This window comes from Sphaeramia orbicularis, chromosome 8, assembly GCF_902148855.1.
Source record: "Sphaeramia orbicularis chromosome 8, fSphaOr1.1, whole genome shotgun sequence".
In the NCBI taxonomy this organism is placed as follows: domain Eukaryota; kingdom Metazoa; phylum Chordata; class Actinopteri; order Kurtiformes; family Apogonidae; genus Sphaeramia; species Sphaeramia orbicularis.
The window spans coordinates 25,619,595-25,643,107 of NC_043964.1; the positions used below are offsets into that span (position 1 = coordinate 25,619,595).

A 23,513-nucleotide genomic window follows, 5' to 3' on the forward strand; every position below is an offset into this window, starting at 1 on the left:
ACTGTAACTGTATGTTAATGTATTACCAATTATCTGAAAACCTGTAGAAAAATTATTTAAAAATCCATGTAGTAATTTTGGTTTTGTACTTTGGAGTAATTTTTGTAAATATTATATTTTTAACTGAAGCTTTAACAACACCATATATGAAAGGTTTAAAAGGTCTAAATAGCATTTCCACTTTAAAATATTAAAAAAAGATCTAAAATTCACTTAGTGTTTAGAATAAAGGTCTGTAGAGTTCTGCCAAGTATGTATTGTATTGTAGAGATATGAAGTGAATTTATTTCCAGTGACAAGCTGGGGGATTTATGTGACCACTAGAAGCAGTAATGAGCCACTCTGTCAGCCAAGGCCAAGATGAGGATGAGAACCAGAAAGAAACAACTGTCAGTCAAAGAAAAGAAGCAATAAAAATAGAGTCATTGTTTTCTCCACTGGACACAGCTGTAAATAGTTTGATGCTGAAATGGTGGCATTCCTTCACATGGGTGAGTTTGATTCTGAGGCTTATGAAGGTATAAAGTTATTATGGGATGGTCTTATCTTGGCTACATTGCCGTTTGTTGATTTACCGTTTAGACTAAACTGTGACAGTTCTGACCTTGTTTGTTGGATTCCAAACAGATCTTCAGTCCAACTATTGACAACACAAACAGTACAGAAAACAGAGGTGATTAGTGGTTTTACTGTGGCTGTTTTCTGTCTAAAACAGAGCTAAGCTAACTGAGCTATAATGTAAACTATCAGCTGATGCAGCACATGAACATTATAAGACACAGTGTTATTTTGAGCAACTGTTAAAATAAGCATCTATGAGTTTTAGTTTGTATAAGAAAACTTGATACCATAATACAGATGTGTGGAAACGATGATCTTTATACTTAATTCAGTGACTGATGCAGTCTGTGGATGCGTAGGGTTGATTCATTGGTGGTTTTGGTTCTAAGTGTGTTCTGGTACCAGACTGACCCCTTCTGGTCAGAGTTGGGAATATCAATACTACATAGAACTACTTTAATGTCAAGACTACCAAAATAGCGCTATAAAATATTACTAATTGAACCTTTAAAATGGTTTAAAATTAAACTTTAAATAGTGATTTCTGCCTCTACACATGCCACATTTAAATCATCCAAAAAAAAAAAAAAAAGTTGAAAATTGACTTTATTAATCAATAATAGCAATAATAATGGTTACAAAAACAATAATAATCAATGAATAAAAGTGGATAAATACTTACAGCTCACTTGTAATAAAATAATAATTTCATATACACTAATATTTAAGTAATAAATAACAAAATATTAGTTTATTATAATCATTTTACAATATTATACTTGTTAAGTTTGATTTTTCTTGCAGATCTTTTACTTTTAAGACTATGATGTGCAATTTTTTTTTACATTTACATTACTGTATTTGTACTTTTGCATGAGTTAAGTATTATACAGGGTGGGGAAGCAAAATTTACAATATTTTGAGGCAGGGATTGAAAGACAGTGTATGACCAATTAGTTTATTGAAAGTCATGAGAATTTATTTGCCACAAGAAAATTGACATAATAGAAAATGTTTTTTTTCTATGTGTCCTTCTTTCTCAATAACTGCCTTCACACGCTTCCTGAAACTTGCGCAAGTGTTCCTCAAATATTGGTGACAACTTCTCCCATTCTTCTTTAATAGTATCTTCCAGACTTTCTCGTAATAGTTTTGCTCATAGTCATTCTCTTCTTTCCATTATAAACAGTCTTTATGGACACTCCAACTATTTTGAAATCTCCTTTGGTGTGACGAGTGCATTCAGCAAATAACACACTCTTTGGCGTTTGCTTTCCTGATTACTCATATGGGCAAAAGTTTCTGAAAAGGTATGGATAATAGTGTTAGGTATGATTATGACATCGATATGTTTGGTTTCAAAACAATTGACATAGTGCCTGCTGAGAAAAAACAACTAAATGTTCATTGTAAATTTTGCTTCCCCACCCTGTAATACTAATTTCCCAACATCTTCAGTTACTTTGAACACATTACTAGAGATATAGATATCAAATATTATCAATAAGACTGATTTCATTGCATTAGTAGTATTTGTTCAGTGCAGGTCCCTTACATTGACTTACATTGAAAGCACATTTTTAATCTCATATAAAAACTACTATTGCAATGAAATCAATGTTATTGATAATCTTTAACACGTCCAAGACACTGATATAAGACAATGACACATCCCTTCAACATGTATTATATGGAAAATATCTCATATTTTGTTTTTTGTTGTTTGTTTTTTTATTATTAAAGAAGTGGCATGTATTCCAACTGGCATTTAAAGGGTTAAAATCAAGAAAATTACTGAACATTTGATAGTTTTGTGCAGAACTGAAGTGACCTAAGATATTGATACAGAAAAAATATTGATATATGATGATTTTATGTCAGGGTTTTGTACATCGTTGGTTCCAGGATCTGCAGAGGCCAATGTAAAAATGTCACCAAAAAAAAATCTACAGCAAAAATACATAAATCAAATCAACAAAATGTTAAAGATGTTTATGTTTGAGTTTATGGTTATAAATAATGCATAAAATACTGTGAAACAATTAAAGCAGCTCAGAAAAATACATTCAATCACACAATTATGTTTTTATTTAAAGATTTGTTGTTGAAATAATAAAAAAACCATGAACAGAAATAAAACCTAGAATATTTTTACATTTTAAAAATCTGCAAATTGAAACACTTGTCTCGTAGGGTATATTAATTAAAAAATCAACAGAACATTAAAGATGCATCAGTTTATTAACCATAGAGTTGTTATAGGGGAGGCTGATATTTATTACTAATGTTTTTGGTGTTTAATCTACTTCATTTTGTTCATAGTTATCTAGTTCTTCATGCTTTAAATATTCTCTGACCAATATTCTGCCACTATCAGGTTGATGTAGCTCAAATTGAGTTAATATTGATTGTCTTAACAATCGTTGTGGATAGATTTTTATTTTGCAGAGGACTGGGGGGATTTTGGGGATATACCCTTGCTGTCAGCCCTCGACACCGTAAGCCTCATTTGATTTTTTGTGGTTTCTTTTCCTCCATGTTGAATTTTTAAACACTGATGTAGTTACAAACACTAGAAAAACAGATGACTGTATTTCTACTACATTTAGCCGAAAATCTACTTCAGTCTGACAGGAAAACAGCAATAATCTGTAGATTTTTCATGTTTTTGTCACCTTTCCAGTGTTATTTATCTAGTTTTTCATACTTAAATGTTCAGATCTGATAATAAACGTTTAAAAGGTCAAACGCATTAACTACCTTATCATTTCATTGTCTGTGAATACTTTGACTCCGTGTTGGAAAACTGTCCAAAAACTTAACTTTTCATGTTTCATCATTTTTTTTTTGTGCTTAAATGTTCCGATTTGTTAATAAATGTGTCAAAGGTCAAACACATGAACTACCTTGTAGTTTCATTTTCTTTCAAAACTTAAAGTACATTTTGATTCCTCGTGGTTCAACACTGGAGAATGTTCACAAAACTTTATTTTTCATTCAGGTTTTTCTGTGTTTTATGCTTAACTGTTCTTATTTGTTAATAAATGTATAAAAGGTCAAAGGTAAAACCACGTTCACTACCTTACAGTTTTGTTTTCTCTGACCAATTTGCTTCCATGTTGGAACTATCAAACTTTACTTTTCATGCTTATTTAGCAATTTTTTAATGCTTAAGTGTTCAGATTTGTTAATAAATGCATAGAAGGTCAAAGGTGAAATGAATTAACTACCTTTACAATTTCATTTTCTTTGAAAACTTAAAGTACATATTGACTCCTCATGGTTCAACACTAGAAAATGTTCACACAACTTTGCTTTTTATTCTTATTTATCAGTTTTTTTTAATGCTTAAATGTTCCGATCTGTTAATAAATATTTAAAATCAGTGTTTAACCTCTATATTAACTGACCTCACTTCCTTAACAGACCCTTTTTCTTTAATTTTTGCAGATTTCTTTGTCTCCTTGCCGGGTTCTGGTGGTCAGACGTTCTTTCTCATGTTCTAACGGTAGCCGAGCGGCGATTGACGAAGTGTTTATGGAGCCGGATGACATCAGATACCGTGACTAATCAATATGTTTTCTCTCCGCCCGCTCGCCCTTCAGGTGTCCGCAGATTCGGGGGGAAAAGGAGGCGGAGTTCTGGAACTGCTGTAATAAAAGTAAGCTCGGAGGAAAATGTGACAGATGTGGAGGCCTGTGCCAGCGAGGGAAAGCGAGAGTGGGACTGTCAGACATGTCGACTCCGGCGTGGTGATGGATGGAGAGTGAGGTAAGACAGATGACATCGTCTGTCTGAGGCCGTGTTGTCATAGCGGAGGATCGCCGCTTGTCTTAACCTCTCAATATCAGAGAGCAAACTGAAGTTTGTTTACACTGCTCCGGCGGAGTGATTTAGAATGAGGGCGAGGGAGACGAGGGTGTAGAAGGTATGCTCGCCGGAGGGTCGGATCACATTTCTAAACATTCCCTTTGAAATCGAATAGCAACCATCCCAGGCGTTTGAGAAAGGCAGCAGCCCTGTTTGGTCGCAATCCTCGAGGTAAAGAAGAGAACAAACAACCACACAAGGGAGAAAAATCAGGGTCAATATCAGAGGAGATGCTTAAAATCCAAAATCAATGCTCTAAATGTGCAGAAAATGGGGAAAAAACACCTGGTTTGATGTTAAAACCAACTTCCAAATGATTTATTCTCTGAATCTAACCTTTGTTAAGTAATGTATCATCATTATCCTTTGCAATTTTCAGTGTAAATCATGTATTTTCTCATACTTAATTCACTGATCAAGAAGATGTTCATTAAAGCTCAGAGTAAATTCAAAGGTTATTATATCAAAACAGAAAACTGAAGAAACTTTTTTGACTTTTTCAGCAAAATACACATAGAAACAAGTGTCTCCATCTGCTGTCATTTGTCAAACTACATGAGTTTTACTGGTGAAGGTCCTTCCACAAGGATATTTTATATATTTGAAATCAAATAGCAACCATCCCAGGCATTTGAGAAAGACAGCAGCCCTGTTTGGTCTCAATCCTTGAGGTAAAGAAGAGATCAAACGACTACACAACAGAGAAAAATCAGTCAGTATCAGAGGAGACCTTTAAACCCAAAATTTAGGCTCTAAATGAGCAGAAAAAAAAAAAAAAAAAAAAACCCTCTGGTTTGATGGTAAAACCTACAAAAAGCAGTATTGTGGGTTGAAAAATGAAAGAGTTTTATGTTAGTGAGTTTAACTCCTAAATTGCCAGAAATACTTTTGTATCAACTTCCAAATTACTTTCTTTCTCTAAATCTAATCTTTCTTAAGTGATCCTTTGCAAATTTGGGTGTAAATTAGGTATTTTCCTATATTTCATTCACAATTCATGTAGATGTTCAGTAAAGCTCAGAGTAAATTCAAAGGTTATTATGTCAGAAACAGAAAAGCTGAAGGAAAAGTGACTTTTTCAACAAAATATTTCATTAACTGAACATAAAAGAAGTGTCTCCATCCACTGTCATTTATCAAACTACATGGGTTGGCTTTTTTGGCTTTACACTTGTCTCTATTTAACACAGTATCAAAACAATGAGGTTATTTTTTCCATAAACAAAAAAATGCGGGAAAAACCCCCAACTTTTTATGTGGAAGGAGGATGTGATTTTATGTTGATAGAATCTGTAAAAGCCACTAAACCACTTTTCTACATGAAATTTATTCAGAATATGACTTGACTTCAAACTCATCTACATGTAAATCACAAGAAAAAGTGACTTTTTCAGAAAATCTATCATTAACTGAACATAAACCCAGTGTCTCCATCCACTGTCATTGATCAAACTCCATGGGTTTTCCTGATGAATCAATGTTGTAGAAGATGATGGTGTTTCCACGTTCACTACGGAGCCTCTGAACGTCCAAATGGGTCATATCTGATGATGATTTAAAGCGGAGAAACTGTATTTTACTCAATTATTTACATGTATTGATAGGATTAGTGGTTTAACAGGTATTCAACTTTTCTTTTTTACAGTTTATTTTACATGTGCACAAAAACAGATGCTTTTCAATCAGTGTAAATGTCACTGCATTTATGCTTCAATGCATCCATTACATTGGAACAAGCATTTGTCAATGAATCCATCAGAGGGCACTGTTCTAAATCAACAAACTGGACAAATACCATGAAGAAGAAAGTCAATAATAACAAACATGATGATGACAGAGGATGTTTTACTAATGTTGATATTAAAGGGTTAGTTGTCATAAATATGTCTCTGAAAGGTTGTGCTATTTCTGGAAATTATTGGCTTCAGAGCTCAACACAGCCCCCCGTGGTTCCCAGTGGTACTGCAACAGATTCTTATTTGGTCTGTATTCGAAAACTTTCTGGAAATGGACAGAAATACAGATGAAATGAATGCACAGAATGAACAGACTTATGCATATCGAATATAGAGAATAAATCAGCCTTAACAATCTAAATGAGGGGTGTCCAACATATGGCACACTTTTTGGGCCAAAACCAGCCACCAATGGGTCCAATCCCTCCCATGGGTAATGCACACGTATAAATGATAAACTGAGGCATAATATTGTCAAAATTGCTCTTATTTTTCTCATGTTGGATTTTTGGAGCCAGATTTGACCATATTTGGACAAGAAGGGGTGGGGCTATATAAGGCCAGGAGGTCAGAGGTGAGCTAATGCTAAATGCTACCAGACTGATTCTGTAAAAGATAAAATTTCATCAAGCACTGACTAATAAAAGTGATTTTATATTTTGTTTGTGGAACCGAAACTCCAAATCATCAAGTGATGGACCTGTCAATCAAAGAAAACATTGTCAAGTCTTCTGTTTGCTCTGAGATCTGATTAACGGAAGGTAATGAAAACATGGACCAGAACACATCTGAGACTGTTTTAAATCAAACAGATGAGACCAGAATTAGTTCAAAAGAAAAAGACTCAGAGAGAAGATCAGCGCAAGTCTTTGGGAGCAGCATCTAGTGGCCATCGGTGGTATTACACCTTTTTCTTTTTTTTTTTTACTGCTGAATAAGCATTAACCATTACTTTTTACTGCTTTGTGTTATGAATGTTTTAAACAAATGATTATTTTCAGAATTTATATCAAAAAACACTGCGGAAAAAACCTGTTAAATTCCTTCAGCCATGTACATAACCTATACATACACTCACATACTTTTATTTATCAAACTACCATGTGAATATTTGCCTCTTTGTACTTTCTTTTATTGATTAATTGAAGTACTTATTTTCTTCTGCCAAATACAGATAAATGAACCCATATCGTTGTGTTAAAGGTCTGATTTACAACATCTTCTGTTGTTGAGACAGTTTTGTCATGTTTTAAGGTGCTTATGTTGTACTTCAGTGTTTTGCTTAACACAGTTTTCCACATAAAATTGAAGTGCAGTTTGCTTTGCACATCAACAACTGTTAGAAAGGTTCCCCAAAGTCTGACTTTTTTTCACTTTTACTGGTACTGCTACTACTTGTGACATGTAAAAACATCAGCTCTGATCTGAAACATGAAACATTTTACTACAAAATATCTTAAACAGGAAAATCCACACAGTTTGCCAAGTGTAGAAGCTTATTTCTGCAGCTTTTTTCTTTAAAAGACCACTTAGTTCTGTTCATTTTGCACATAAAAAACAGGTAGAAATCCCTCTTTTAAATTGTACTTTTTCACTATTATTGCAGTAATAAGGTAGAATCAATACTTCTGCACATTTTTTACATAAATAACTGTATTTTTACTCCATAAATGATGTAAAAATAGCAGCTCTGATCACTGAAATTCTTGCCTTTGAACAGGAAAACTTATTTTTGCACGTTTAAAAGGCTGGAGTTCATATAGAGTTGAGCTTTTGTTGTTTTTGTTACTTTACACTTTGACTCCTCAGCCTTTTCTTTACATTAACATCAGTGTAAGTTCATTTTGCACAGAAAAAAACAGGTAGAAATCCCTCCTCTTACTGTACTTTTGCACTTTTACAGCAGGAAAGAAATAGAATTAATTGTTCTGCATCTTTTTTTACAAAAACAGCAGCTCTGATCTCGGAAATTCGTGCCTTTGTACATGAAAACTTATTTCTGCAGGTTTAAAAGGCCAGAGTTCACATGGATATGACTTATTCACTGCATGTTTATGTTGTACTTAAAGGTGGGGTATGAGATCTTAGAAAAACAGTTCAAGCAAGCTACATTTTGAAAATACTCAATTCAAGAGTCCAAACCCCTTTCTTCAGACGCCTCTCCGAAGCCACGCCTCCAGAGTACTGGCACGCGCAATGCTTGTTCCTGAGGGTTCATGAGCGCTGCGCAGCAACAATTCGCCGACTGAGGCTCTGCTCCATCGCTGGCTCCGGCCCTGGCTTGGGCTACGACGCTATCTACGGTCCGGCCCCGGCCCCAGCCCCAGTTCAGTCTCCGACACCGGGTGAAGGTCCGAGTACAGCCCCAGCTCCATGTTTGACCCCGCCTGAGGCTCTGGCTCCAGTCCCGTACGGCCCCGCCTCGGGCTTCGATGCCGACTACGGCCCCAGCTGAGGCTCCGGCTCTCAGATCCATGCATACCTCATTCAGTCTCCTCCAACACCCCCGCTCTTCCAGAACAGCCCCAGTTCATACCTATCTGACAAACGTTACATTTACTACTGATTTATGTTAGTGACAAAACAGTTGACCGGTGAACTTTCCATCCTAATATAACTAATATAGACAGGTTCTGGCTTCGCTTCCTGTACAAGCGCTCCAGCCTCTGAGAACGCGCAATTCATGCTCGAAGAGGGGTACGCACAGAGGGGGGAAGGGGAGAGGGGCAAATGGCAGGTGAGTTTGATAGACATATCACTGTTCAGTCATTTCAAGTGGGCGCTCAAAATGATTGGATGGTGTTTTTTCAGTCCCGTCCGTTCCACAGGTGACTAATTTTTTTAATTTTTGTGTTAGAGCATTTAATTTATTAGTTGTAATCGGGGTGTGGAGGGGATTTTAAGGAATGTAGTAAAAAAATGCTCCAGGAAAACATTTCAGACCCCACCTTTAATATTTTGTAGTTTTTCTTACTTTACACATTGACTTCACAGCCTTTTCTTTACATTAATATGAGTGTATCATTTCATCTTGCACAGAAAAAGCAGGTAGAAATCGCTCCTGTTACTGTACTTTTTTCCCTTTTACAGCAGGATAGAATTCAAATCAGTACTTCTGCATCTTTTTTACTCAAATAACTGCACTTTTACTCTACAAATAATGTAAAACAGCAGCTCTGATCTGAAACATGAAACATTTCACTGCGAAATACAGTATCTTAAACAGTCAAATTCATGCAGTTCACAGTGTAGAGGCTTATTTCTGCAGCATTTTTCTTTACAAGGCCATTTAGTTCAGTTCATTTTGCACAGAAAAAACAGGTAGAAATCACTCCTTTTACTGTACTTTTTTCACTTTTACAGCAGGATAGAATTAGAATCAGTACTTCTGTCTTTTTTTTTACACAAATAACTGCACTTTTACTCCACAAATGATGTAAAAACAGCAGCTCTGATCTGTGTTTGTACATTGAATCTCATTTCTTTGTCTTATAAAGGCCAGAGCTCTTATGTATTGGACTGATTTACTGCATCTTGGGTTGCTAAAACAATGCAGCGTCTCGGTGAAAAACATGAAAACATCCCCAGAGACAAACTGAGCTGAACGCCGCTGAAAACACTGGCTTTGGGGTGTGTGTTATTGGATGGAAGATGGATTGGAGTGAGGGTTATTTTGCCAGGAGTCAGGTGTGGGGTGTCGGGGTTGGTGGTTTGGCGCTGGGGGTGAAGGGGGAGGAGTCAGGGGTGGTTGTGGGGGTGGGGGTGGGGGGGTTCGGGCTGGTTTCCAGCGGCGGGGTGGGGGTGTGGGGTTGGGATTACACTGTCACACTGTTCATACTGTTTATGCATACCAGGCCACTGTGAGTGCCTCTTTGTCGCGTAAGTGTTTACTTGAATTTATTTTGGGAGAATTCCACATGACTGGAACGGGGATCTCTATAAATTATGGAATCGAGCGCTTTGTGTAATGATAACTTGTGTCAGTTCGTCAGTTGGTGTGACAGTGTTTTTACCAGTGTGTAAATACAGGGGCGGCGAAAGAGCATGAGGGGCGTCGAAAGGCTGTTGAACGGCGCTGCAGACTTGACTTGTTCGTCTCGACTCCACGTGAACAATAACACAGGCTCTAATTTAACACTGAGACTGTGAAAACACAAGGATGTTTACCCACATGAACATCAAACAGTCAAAAACATAAAAAGTACCATCATATCGCATGTTTTTAATCATTTTACCCACACCTCTAAACTGTACATGTACTTTTTATGTGGTTTTTTATATATCTGTACCAATACATTTATTTGCTAACTGATGAATTGGCATCAACCTCCACAACTTGACTTGCTTTTTCTGGTACATTTTAACACAGATATTTGCATTTTCTACTCAAGCAGGCTTTAGTTTAACCTCTGATACCTTTTTTCAAACTAAAATGGTCATAAAAACACAAAACGTACCATCATGACACATGTTTTTATCATTTTACTCCCTACATTTTAACTGTTCCTGTACTTTTCTATGTTTTTTTTTTTTGTTTTTTTTTTACAGCTTTACTAATACTTTGATTTGCTAAATGATGAATTTGCATCAACCTCCACAACTTGACATGGAAAAACAGCAGCAAATATCTCTCAAAAACAGTAAAATTCATGCACTTCATGGTACGTTTTAACTCAAATATCTGCACTTTCTACTGGCTTTAGTTTTAATGCATTTGTGAGATAAGATAAGATAAGTTAAGATAAGATAAGATGAGATGATTATTGTTCCACAAAGGGGGAATTTGCATTTTGCAACATCAGGACAGTACAGAACAGAATAAAGTGAACTCACAGCAAACGACAGATAAAAAATTAAACTATAAACAATAAATATAAAATCTCAGTTAATGCATCCATCATGCAGGGGGTGAGTGCATATGAATGAGTAAAAAAAACAAAAAAACAAAACAGATTCACAGCAAACAAAGTAAAGATGTAAAGACATAAAGAATAAACAATAAATATAATGAAGATGTAAGAGACAAAAATAGTTTGAAAGGGTTAAATGGAAATGGATAGACTGAACAAGATATAATGAGATGGAAATGAAGGCGAAAATGGTGCAAAAAATGAAAATTATCAAAAAAAAAAAGTAAACAAAAATCACAGAAGTGTCAAAATGAAAACAGGGTAAATGATGTAATAAGAAAAATGTATAAGACACAAGATCAAAACAAAACAAAAAAAAACATTTGAGGTAAAAATGCATATGACAAAATGAAAATGAAATGAAGAAAACAAGACAAAAACAATGTCAAACATGCATTAAGAAGAAAACTACTTAAAAAAAGACGTATAACAAAATCAGATGCAATATGATGAAAACAACTTAAACAGACCTAACAAAACAAAATCAGTTAAAGGTGTAACGAGAAGGAAACGATGCAAAAAGATGCAACAAAAATGTAAAAGATGTAAAAAGATGAAAGTTACGGAAATGACGTAAAAAGACATACATGATTTAAAAGACACAATAAGATGAAAACCGGTATTAAAGATGTGTAATAAAAGTAACAATAAAAAGATGAAAATGATTAAACAAGATGTAATAGCATGAGAACATTAGGTGTAGAATAGAACATGATGAAGACCGCATAAAAAGATGTGATAAGAAGAAAAAGAATGACGGTGTAGAAGAACTGATGCAGATCAAACCAGATCCTGGACCTGGACTCTCATGAGGAACCAGATCCTGGATCAGCTCCAGACTTCAGCCCATGAGGAACCTGAGGGATGATGGGAAATCATCATATACATCACATAAATGCAAATGAACATCAGCATCTGAGTTGGATGGAGATCATTCAGGTCTGATGAAGCAGAACCAGAACATGTGAAACCAGTTTGATGTCATGAGGTAAAGTGACACCATGAGAACAAAAAGATCAGAATGAGACTGCGTCAGTGTGAAGATCCTCACCCTCAAGTACGACAGCGCCATCTAGTGGATCCAACGGGGAAGTTCTTTATGAGGAAGCATCAGTCGATGCCAAAGAGATGGATGAGAAGCGTCTTTAAACAGTGGAGTGCATGAATTAATGTTAATGCTTAGTCAAAAGAAGGCTTAACACTGCACTGATACATCAAAAATCTTAAGAGTCAAGTATAAAAATAGCATTTTCAAGGCAAAATATTGTGAAACAAATCAAATTTTGAGGAAAAAAGTCAGATTATGACAGTAAAGTCATATTATTGTGAGAAAAAGTTGTATTTCAAACAAAGTATTAAGGGAATGATATCAAAATATGACAAGAATAAAGCCATATTTCTACAAAATATTATAATGAAAGAAAAAAGCTAAATATAACAAGAATAGAACTTTTTTTTTGGGGGGGGGGTTATTATGAAAGTTGAGAGTATTTCATAAGAATTTGTCCTATTACTACGCAAATAAAATCATAATATTTCAAATAAAATGCAAAACTGTAGAATAAAATGAAAATATTATAAGATATTTTAAGAAAACAGTATTTCAGGAAAAATATGAAACTATGACGAATAAAGTCGTATTTCTAGAAAATGTCATAAGTAAAGAAAAAAGCAATATATAACAGAATGAAACCAGTATTTATTTTTTTTTGGGGGGGGGGGTCTATTATGAGGGAGTTGAGTATTTAATAATAAAAAGTCCTAATATTAATCAAGTAAAATCATAATATTTGACATAAAACAGAAAGTATTATGAGAATAAAATGAAAATATAACAGTAAAGTAATATTTTAAGGAAAAGTTATGTATTTTGAAAAGAATACTGATATTGAAGGGGAAAAAAATACAAACGTAAATTAAAAAAGACATAATCCTATGAAAGAATTACATTGTGAGAAAAAGGCAAATATGATAATTCAAGAAAAAAAAAATGAGGCTAACATTAAAATATTATGGCAGTAAATTGATATTTCAAGAAAAATCTAAATATTTTATATACAAGGTTATTGAAAAAGAATGAACCGATTTCATGATGCATTGCTTCAGTTCTCAAGTATTATCATGGAATGAGTCAGTGACCATTTGAAACAGGAGTTTTCTAAGTTTGAGCCTTTTTAAATGGAAGAAGTGCCCCAGCGATGGATGGAATGGTCTGAAGGAGGCCCAAGACCTTGCCCTTTGTGCTTGGCCTGCGAGATCCCCAGACCTCACCGTGTGTGATTTTTTTCTTGTGAGTATACGTAAAAGACCACTGCTACCCACTAACCTTGATGACCTTAAACATCAAATAACAAAAGCGATCAACTCAGTGGATTGTGATATGCTGATACACGTCTGGGAGGAATTCTCTTATCTCATTGATGATGTCCGTGCTGCAGGTGGTGGCCTCACTGAACCCTTGTAAGACAGAAAATAAAAGTTGATTGTGAGTAGAATACTTGCGACTTGGCTGGAGTTTTCTATTGCTTTTCCTTGTTAAAATATTTCGCAATGAAATCAGTTCATTCTTTTTGAATAATCCTGTATATATATATAATTTTGGGGAAAAAAAACTAACATTTTTGGGAAAAAGATGGAAAAAAGAAAGTAAAATGAAACAATAACAGTAAGAAAAAAAAGCTAAATATGAGAATAGTCTTAATATTTTGCAAACACATCCACACATCACAAAAGAAACTTTCATGACATTTAACGACTTTATTCTCCATTTGTCAGATTTATTTTTCATCCTGTGATTAAATTAAAACAAACACATTTAATCATTTTCATTTAATTAATAAATGAACTACTTATTCAACTCACAGATTTAGTCTGTAAACGTGAAGAAATTAGTTGAGTCACATTTTTCACCCAGATCTTTGTCATTTTGAGACAAAACAGCTTCATATGACGACATTAGAGTCAAAATAAAAACTCAGGTTCAGGTTTGTGCCATTTATTTGTTATTCCAAGAAACGGTACAAACAAAGACTTTACTGAAATAAATAGAAGATAAAGAGAACAGACGTCCACTGAGATGGTTAGTAGAGCTAAAACTGAACACATAACCTCTTTCTTTACATCGACAAAAGTACGTATTATAAAAATATTCTCATATGAACAATGTGTTTTAAAATGTCTTTTTGCGCTGGTGATTGACTGTCGAAAACACGACATGAACGAATGAATGCAAACGTTAAATCAGTCTGACCTCACGGTTTTCTGTTTCTTGTTGGAAAAACGAGCCCTGAAATGAAAGTGGAAGTGGTCCGATGTGGGTGTGTCAGGGGGGCGGAGCCAGGGACGGGTCTTGTATCATCTTTGGGGTTGAATGTCTTTGTGTTTCAGTCTCTGAGGCAGAGAAAAGGCACAGGCTCAGACAGAGGAGTTCAGTCCAAGTGCTTTGTTGCTGAACATTGTTGTGGTTTCTGTTCTGTTACATCAGATAAAGACCCCCCCCCTTTTTTTTTTCCCCTGCGCCCTCCTTCCTCTTCAGTGAAACCAGACGCCTGCAGCTGCAGAAACCTGGAGGTTCAGGAGCCGCTTTTTCAGAGTTTTACTGATAATCTGAGCTTGGTTCACGTTGATGTTCCTGCTGAGTTTACACTGAGGTGTTTGAGGAGTCTACCATTAACCTACCCTGAGGAGGAGGAGGGGGAGGAGAAGAGGAAGGATGAGAAAGAGTATAAGGAGGAGGAGAAAGAGTTGTAGAGGAACAAAGAGGACAAGAAGGAATTAAAGAAGGAGAAGAGGTAGAAGCAGTAGTAGAGGGAGAAGGTGGAGAAAGACTAGCAGTAGAGGAATCCAAAGAACGAGAGAAAATGGAGTACAGAAGACGAAAGAAGGGGAAGATTAAACGGACAGGAACAGGGAGAAGTAGAAGGAGATGGAGGATTAGGAGGAGTACAAGAAGAGAATTGTTGCAAAGGATGAAGTAGCTCAGATCTCAGGAGGAGTAGAAAAAGGAGAGGGGAGAACAGGGAGGATCACAAGGAGAGGGGTTTGAGGTAGAAGAAGAAGAGGGAGGAGGAGTAGAAGAGAGCTGATGTAAAGGAGGAAGCAGATCAGACCATAGAAGTAGGAGGACTAGAAGAGGAAGTAGACTGAGTAGAAGAAGGAGGAACCTGTTCTGATAAACCTGAACCAAGGACCAGCACAACCCTGGTCCTGCAGAACCCTGGACCGCGATCCAAGTTTGGTCCACGTCTTTCCATCAGAATAAAGCTGATCTGGTCTTTAATGTTTGAAGCTTCATATAAAACGTCTGTGAACAGCGATGGAGACTCGAGTCTCCATAGAAATGAACAAACAGCTAACGCTGAGTAAAACAGAGGTAGAGGTAGCTAAAGTCTGGTATTAAAACAAACGCCGCTAACGGACTCCATTCTACGCTACGGTTCGATATAATTCACAACACTGAAGAAGAAGAAACTGCTCATGTCTACATGGACCCACCAACCTGGTGTACAGACAGGTCACTGGAGGTCACAGAAGGTCACCAAAGGTCGGGATGGTTTGGAAACAGCGATATCAATCGAACCATGATCATAAAACTAAAAGGAACATGAGCACAAGTAAAAAAGTATGTTTCTGCAAAATAAACACCTCCATGTAATCTTCTGGGAATCAGGAAGTGGATGCGAATTCACACGAAAAAAACAAAATCACATGAATTTACGTCAGGTTTCGTGGGAGGAAAATTTTACAGTTTTCAGTAAAAAACATTTTACATAATTATTACAGTCGTAGCTGTGTCAAGTTTGGAAAAAATGGAACAGATAATGTTTCTAACTATTAGATCCAGGAAAAGTCACTTATTTTGACACTCAACGAATTTATTAAATGATTTGGGTGCAACTCAGCCTAGTGTCAGTAACATAATGTAATATTAATCATGGTTTAGATTTCTGAAAATCAGCAAAAAACAAGCAAAATCATGATCTTGGCTCAAGTGCAACCTGTTTGTTTCTTGTAATATATTAACTTTAACTGTGTTTTTTCCAGTCGTATTTAGATGTAGTCTTAGTTTTAGAGAATTTTTGGATCAAGTTTTGTCTTCAGTTCTTGTAAACAATCTGAAAACGATTGTAAAAATAATAGAGACTGAATTTTCCCCCATGTTTTCTGGTTTTGGTGGAAAAAAGTTAGAGCTGGCAAACATGGGAAAAAACATATTCGTTACCAGGATGAAAACAAGAACAAAGACATCGACTCAAAAAACTCAAAACTAAAGTCGTGACACAAAATGATTCTTTGACAATAAAAGTCTTCAGTTCTTTGATTAAGGTGGGAAAAAATGTAGAAGCAAATCGTGCAAAAACTAAATTTGTGTCATTTCCAAAACTGTAGAAATGTTACTCTATTACGTATTTTGGTTCATAATTATTCAGATTTTTCATTATTTGCAGAAACATACAATCACCACATGTTCCTGTTGTGTTAAAACGCAGCCTCACATCCGAACATCAGGACTGAAGATCCTTCTGTAGACACGAGCAAATAAATAATCACAATAAAAGTCCGTCGTGTGTTTCATTCGCCTTTAACCTAAAGAGACTCTGACTAAAGAAGATGAAGAGCAGGTCTTCATTTCCATCCTACATGTCGTCCATCTAGTCTAGGTTCCATTAGTCCTTCTGTCAGTAGTTGCGGATGCTGAAGAAGCCCACGCTCGTCGGCGACTCCTTCACTGTGACCGTCACCAGGTTGGCAGTGACGTCTGTGACGAAGACGTGTTCGATCAGACTTCGCGTGGGCTTCCAATCCTGGTTCTGGACTGTCGGACCACCATAGTCTTGGTCAGAGTCTGAGCTGCTCTCGTCTTCACCCGTGCTCATGTCGTTCATTTTGGCTTTCTTGGCATCTTTGGAGGTGTCAGAGGCCTGTTTATGTACGCCGCTCTTCTCCAGCCGGCCTTGGCCTCTGGAAGTCTGGATCTCCGCCTCCTTGACCTTCTCGGCTCCGGACTGGGTCTTCCTCTGCAGCCCCCCCTGGTTGTACTCCTGGTTTTGTGTGGTTTTACGTGCTGGGTTCGGTGGGTTTCGGAGGCCTGGCGTTGCGATGGTGCCGTCACCGCCCCGAGTCGCCTTGTTCTGGAGGTTGAGCGGCTGAAGACCTGAGCCCGGACCTGGACTGGAGGCAGCGTTCTTGGCGGGTATTGACGCTTTGGCGTTGGGTATCCGCTGCAGTGCCGCCACATGGCCTGGGGGTTTCTTCGGTCCATTGGGGTTACTCAGTGTGTGCTGGGTGGTTCCTTGAATGGGGTGTTTAGACGTGTTCAGGTTTAACGCCGCCACCCCTTTGGATTTCCCAGCAGCCCCTTTCAGATCCAGACCTGCCCCACCGCTCATGCTGGAGATGGACAGTTTTCCCTCAGCAACGTTCCTGCTTTGGTTGGATTTGTTCACAGAAAGGGGGGCAGAGGTGGGCTGTGCCGACTTCCCAGATCCGACGGAGCTCATGGCACTCTTCACGGCCCCGCCCTGGGCAAGCGGGCTTCGGTTCTGCCCACCCACTGAGCCCCGATGGAACCCCATGAAGGTGAAGCTGGCAGGGTGGACTGGCTTCTTGATGGCCCCTGGTAGATTCGCTTCCTTCGCTGTCTTCAGGATCTTGCGAGTGCCTTTATTCTGCTGGAACTCCTTGACCTCTGGTGGCAACGGCTTCCGGCCTCGTTTCTTCGGAGGTTCCTGTTTGGCCACGACGATCTGCGCCTTCTTCTGGGGAACGGGGTGAAGGTCTCGGGTTCTGACGCTTGGGTTGGCTGGTTTGGTGTGGGTGTCGTCATCGTCGTCTTCTGAGGAGGACGAAGATGAAGAGCAGGAGGATGAAGAGTCTGAGGATGAAGACGACGACCCAGAGGACGAGCTGCTGGACTTTGGTGCCTCAGGAACATTTTCCTAAAAGAATAAACGGTGAATAATATCAGTTTTAAAGCCTCGGAAAGTCGATATTTGTGGGTTTTCTGTGCGCTTCCGACTTACGATGATTTTCCGTGGTCGTCCTCGTGGTCTTTTCCCACGTTTACGCATCAGCAGCTCCTTTTCCTGCTCCCTGTAAAACACATAGATGAGTTACTGTTCGTCTACTGATAAACACAGGTTTACAAGTCAAAACACTCACTTCTTGTTGAAAGCAGCCAGAAGTCGTGGGTCGAGGATGTTTTCCTGAGGTTCCCAGCTGTTATGTCTGAAACAAATGGACATGATAAAGGTTTTTACGAGAAAATATTGGACGAAAATAAAGACGAAGGCCTGAGTTTCCGTCATTTAGGAAAAGAACATCACATCCAATCCCACATGACCGTGTAAATCTACATGAACGATCAGATTGTTGAGGTTCATAGAAGTTTGTAATTCCAAAAATCAACACTATTAGTCCTGTCGTTCACACTTAAATATGTCTCTACTGGATTTATAACAGGAATGAAAATTAAATCAATCAAATGTAAAGGATTGAAGCTTCTACAAACATTTTAGATGTAAAACGTCAAGAAAACTCTATTAAATTACCTTCATTATCACAGCATGATCAGAATAAACCCACAGTAAAGAATGGATGATTATAAAGGGTTAAAATGGCCACAACATGGCAATAAATGACATTTTATACCTTTCTGTTTTTTACATCTTGATACACTATATCCCATTCATTTATATCCCATGACTTTTCAAGGAACAGTAATACAATTTCCACAACCATTCACATAAACATAAGTTAATTCAGTCTCTAATACTTTCATATTGCATAAAACTATTCGTCGGTGTTCTAAGGTTTGTAATCATGGATCAGAAACTGAGCAGAAATGTATTGTTTTTAGCTGCATAACAACAAACCTCATATTTTAATGAGTATCTTGAGTGTCTTCACGTAAATGTGACATAAATCTGAGAATTTATGCAACAATTGTGTTAAAATCTGGTCTTTAGGAGTCAGTTATTACATCAGGATAAAGTAAAAAATCAGATATTTTGATCTAAAAATGAAATGAATGTGAAGAAGAAAAAGAAAATGAAAAACTTTTTCTTAAATTTTTCTTCCTGTGCACAAAAATGTGATAAAAACAAACAATATAATGAAGAAAAAAATGTGAAGATGAAAAAGTGAAAGTGGCTCTTTAAACTCTGGTCAGTCTGTGGACATTTCTCAGATGTTTTCTCAGATTCTTTCCCGTTCTTCGAGGCTTTTCTCTAAAACTATGTGTGGAATCTGTCAGTTGGGTCGTTTCAGTGAAAAACTACAGGCAACGTTTCACAGTTCAACTCCTGTGATGAAAACCACGACTGCCGTCAAACTGAGAAGGAAGAGCATATTTAGGTCATGAAAACGCTGATAGAAGTCAACTGAAGAGCACGGCAGTAGTGTAGGCGACAGAGGTACATTTTGAGAAAAATCTGGGGTGACTTTTTTTCATCTTTGAGAGCTTCATTTGAGACGTAATGCTTGGAAATGGAAGCACTTATTCACTCTGATCCTGCTTCATCGTTCTATTCCACTACATCTCAGATCTTATAGAACATACCACCTACAGCTGAACCAGTATAATAATAACCTAGTCATCTATAAATAATGACAACTCTGAGCTTTTCTCTATATTTTAGAGTGAAAAAAGTAAAAATTATGTGATGAAAAGGTTTACATCTACAAACTATCCTTTAAAAAATGTGAATAGCATAAACAACCTGAACTTTCTGAAGAAAAATAAGTGTAATTTTAATTATTCTGCCTCAGATTATCATTTACATAACATTACACAAAACATTTAGTAACAAGCAGAATATTGGTAAAATTACACTACTTTTTCTTAAGCCATTTCAGGTTGTACATATTTTTTTATGAAAGAATAGTTTGTAAATGTAAACATTTTCATGTAATTTTACTTTTTTTGACAAAATTTTGTATTTGGCATTATTTTTGGGTTATTATAATAGTATTTTATTGGTCTGTATGTGGAACCTGAGCTAAAATGATTTTAAATGTCCCTGATTGTCAGTGTCCTCTGTATAATTGTTGCATTTCATAAATTCATCCCATTGGCTGGATTGGACCCTCTGGTGGGCTGGTTTTGGCACATGGGCCGTATGTTTGACACCCCTTTTATAGAATGTGATTTTAACACCTGAGTCTGTCAATGACCTCAGCCTTAAACAGATGACCGACAAATAAAGTAGCTTTAAGTCAAACATCAGTGTAAAACGGTCCAGAATTATTGAGTTTTGTGGCTGGAAAAGTCAAATTATTACCATTATCTACTTCAGCTCACACATATAATGAGTAAACATCGTCCGCAAAGTTGAACTCAATCTGCAGACGTTAAAGTTTCCACCTCAGGATTAGAACCGTAAGAAAAATCCTGATTTATCGAAATAATTATCAGTGCTTTTAATCATCTATAGGGTTTATTACATTTACACTGTCGACTGAAATACTAAACTTTTCAGTGTTTTCTTTTTTTTGCTGCATATTCAGATATTAAACATTTTTTTCTTCTTTCTAATACTTAATTTATCTCTATTATTATATAGTCAAACATTTGTCAATGGTTATATTTTCATAGTATAAACTAAAACACTGACAGAACTACTTTAGCTTATTCTTAAGTGACATGATGAACAATATAACCATTATTATTATAGTCACAATGAACTTTTTTTTATGCCTCAAGAGTTTATTTTGCTCCATTTTCATTTAAAACACTATTAAACGTTCCAGGATTTATTTTTACTAATTGTACTTGTACATATTCAGATACTAAACAAACTCTCAACTGTTATAATAGTTTTGGATGTTTCCTACATAAAGACAAGAGATGACATGATTTGACATTAATCGTGGTAGTTATCGATCAGTATAAATATTAGGTATATATATTAAGTACTTTAACATGTTTTTAATGGTATTGGACATTTTCTCCTCTATGATTTCTAATTCATCCATTTATTACTTAGTTATTAATCACTGTCATAAACACAAAAAACTAACATTTTCCTGATAAAACTACCTAACTTGTATTTGAATAACATGTTGAACAGTGATGAACGATAAAATCATAAGCATTAGCACAATAAACTCTTTTATCTTTGGCATTCATTTTGTTCACATTTTCAGCTAAAAAAAAATCTGTGTCATTTTACTTTTACGTGTTTTACTTTTACTCTTTATACTCATTGTCATTTTAGTTTTACTTTTAAGTGTTTTACTTTTACTCTATGCTGTTTGTCATGTAAGTTTTTACAGTGTTTGTTGTTTTACTTTTTAGCGTGTGTTTTACTTTTTACAGTGTTTGTTGTTTTACTTTAGCTCTTTACAGTGTTTGTTGTTTTACTCTTTATAGTGTTTATTGTTTCTCTTATTCTTTACAGTGTTCTTTTACTCAGTTTCACTCATGTATATTCAATGTTCATCTTATCATAAACAAAATGTTAAAAACTACGAATAGAACTCTGAAAGAGATGATTAGACATCAGTTTTTTTATCATTATCTACAAGTGTGTTGTTTTTAGTGATATTCCACATCTGTTTTTCATTTTACTTTATCTCAGTTAACTCACTTTTTATCCAGTTAACAGTCAAATGACACACGAGTCTCATCTTATTTCTTAATAATTAAACAATGATAGGATCTTTTGACATTTTTATTTTTCCACAAACATCTACTTAAGCTACGACTATGGAAGGATAACATCATCATTTTGCTCCCATTTTTACTTAAACACTTAAAATGTTCCAGTGTTAAACTTGTCCATATACTAAACAGTTTATCATTATAACTGTTAATAACGCTCTTATATTAAGTGTTTGTGTGAACATAAAGTACATTTTGCAATTCTTACTCAAAACCAAAAATCAGCCTTTAAACCAGATATAAATTAGGATTGAACATTTATAATTATTTATCATCATTATGTGCAACACTACTATTTGTAGTGATATTCTTCACTAACATTCACTTAATTTACAGATTTTACAATTTTAATCATTTAATCTAGGACTACTGAACAAAAAGCACCATTGTTTTGTTTGTATTTTCAACTAAAACACTTATTATTAGTTATAAGTGCTGTTATATTAAATGTTTATCTAAACATCAAGTGGGTTTTAAGCCTCTTTACTTATCATTATGTGCAGTAAGACTTAATATTTCTTCAACTTTATGCAATTTTTAGTGCTACTCTTCTTCTATTTTTTTTTTTTATTTATTTTTCACCCTATTCATCCATTTATATATTTATTTACTGAGTTACAACTGCTTATTTTATTCAATAGGAGGGTTTTCTTTGGGATTAATAATGGTTCTTCTCTGATTTTGATCTTTTACTGCTCAGTTAACACTATGAAGAGAATTTGACCGACTTTCCTTGTACTTTGGTGAGGTTTCAGCTGCAGATGTGAGTATTTCCAAACTCCTCCAGACTCATTCACTGTCTGATGGGATGATTTCTTTAACTATCTCAGTTTCTCCTGGAGGTGATGTGAATTCCACGCATGCATAATGACCTTCCTCTTCATTACTTGTTGATGAATGGCCCACTCTGATCAACAGCCACCAGCCAAATAATCAACCCCCACCCTTTACCCACACAAAGGCCGGGGGTCCGGCCCAGAGCCCTGGAGCTGGAGCAACAGTGTGCATTGATGGAGGATTACAACAACAATGTGGACTGAACAGACAGAGCAGGAGACCAGAGACGAAAAGGAAAGAAGTAAAATAATAATACCGCAAATAAAACACAGATCCTGCACTTTTAGAAGAGTCTGGAAAACACAGCAAAAGATTATGTAGATACAAGTCCGGAATAAGAGTGAAATGGTGCAGAAATGCGGATTAATGCAGCTGGAAAAGTGAAAAAAGTCAAATGAAGTGAAAGTGGTTGTGAACACAGATGAAGCAGGACGTGGAAAAGTGAGAGAGGCTGTAAATGTTCGTTTGGACCGAAGGTAACGTCCAGAATCTGAGGTGAACCGAACAAAAGAAGCTCTGGTTGTGTTGAAATAACCCGCAGGAAAAACAAGAGGCGTCGTTGTTGCGTGTTCGATGCGTTGTAGGAACGCGTAAAAGGCACGTTCGGAAAAAAGACGCAACAAGCGGCGCGATGTTGTTGTTGTTGTTGTTCATTGTTGCACCACTCGGACTTACTTGGAAGACCATCCCCTCCACTTCACCAGAAACTCCAACTTCCCCTGAAAGACAAGCAGCAGAGGGACAAAACGTTGGCACACGGCGTGGATCGGACACGGACGCGCGCACGGAACCAGGTTTGGACCGGGTTAGAGCTCACCTTCCGGAGCCGTTTGTTGAGAATGCACTCGGCATCGAAGACCTGCTCTCCCACGGCGCTCAGCTCCTCCATGTCTGCTTCGTTCCACCCCGAGACGAGCCTCTATCAAAAGACGACAA

General features: G+C 36.5%; 1 protein-coding gene across 1 annotated transcript; it reads right to left on the reverse strand.

Annotated features, from left to right (window-relative positions):
- Positions 1 to 14,056: 14,056 nt before the first annotated feature.
- cbx2 (chromobox homolog 2 (Drosophila Pc class)) lies at positions 14,057 to 23,513 on the reverse strand. Its single transcript, XM_030140916.1, has 5 exons — positions 23,395 to 23,513; positions 23,253 to 23,296; positions 18,239 to 18,304; positions 18,100 to 18,169; positions 14,057 to 18,015 (listed from the first exon to the last, which is right to left on the reverse strand). Exons 1-5 carry the CDS (start codon positions 23,464 to 23,466, stop codon positions 16,756 to 16,758), a joined length of 1,512 nt encoding a protein of 503 aa, XP_029996776.1. The 5' UTR covers positions 23,467 to 23,513; the 3' UTR covers positions 14,057 to 16,755.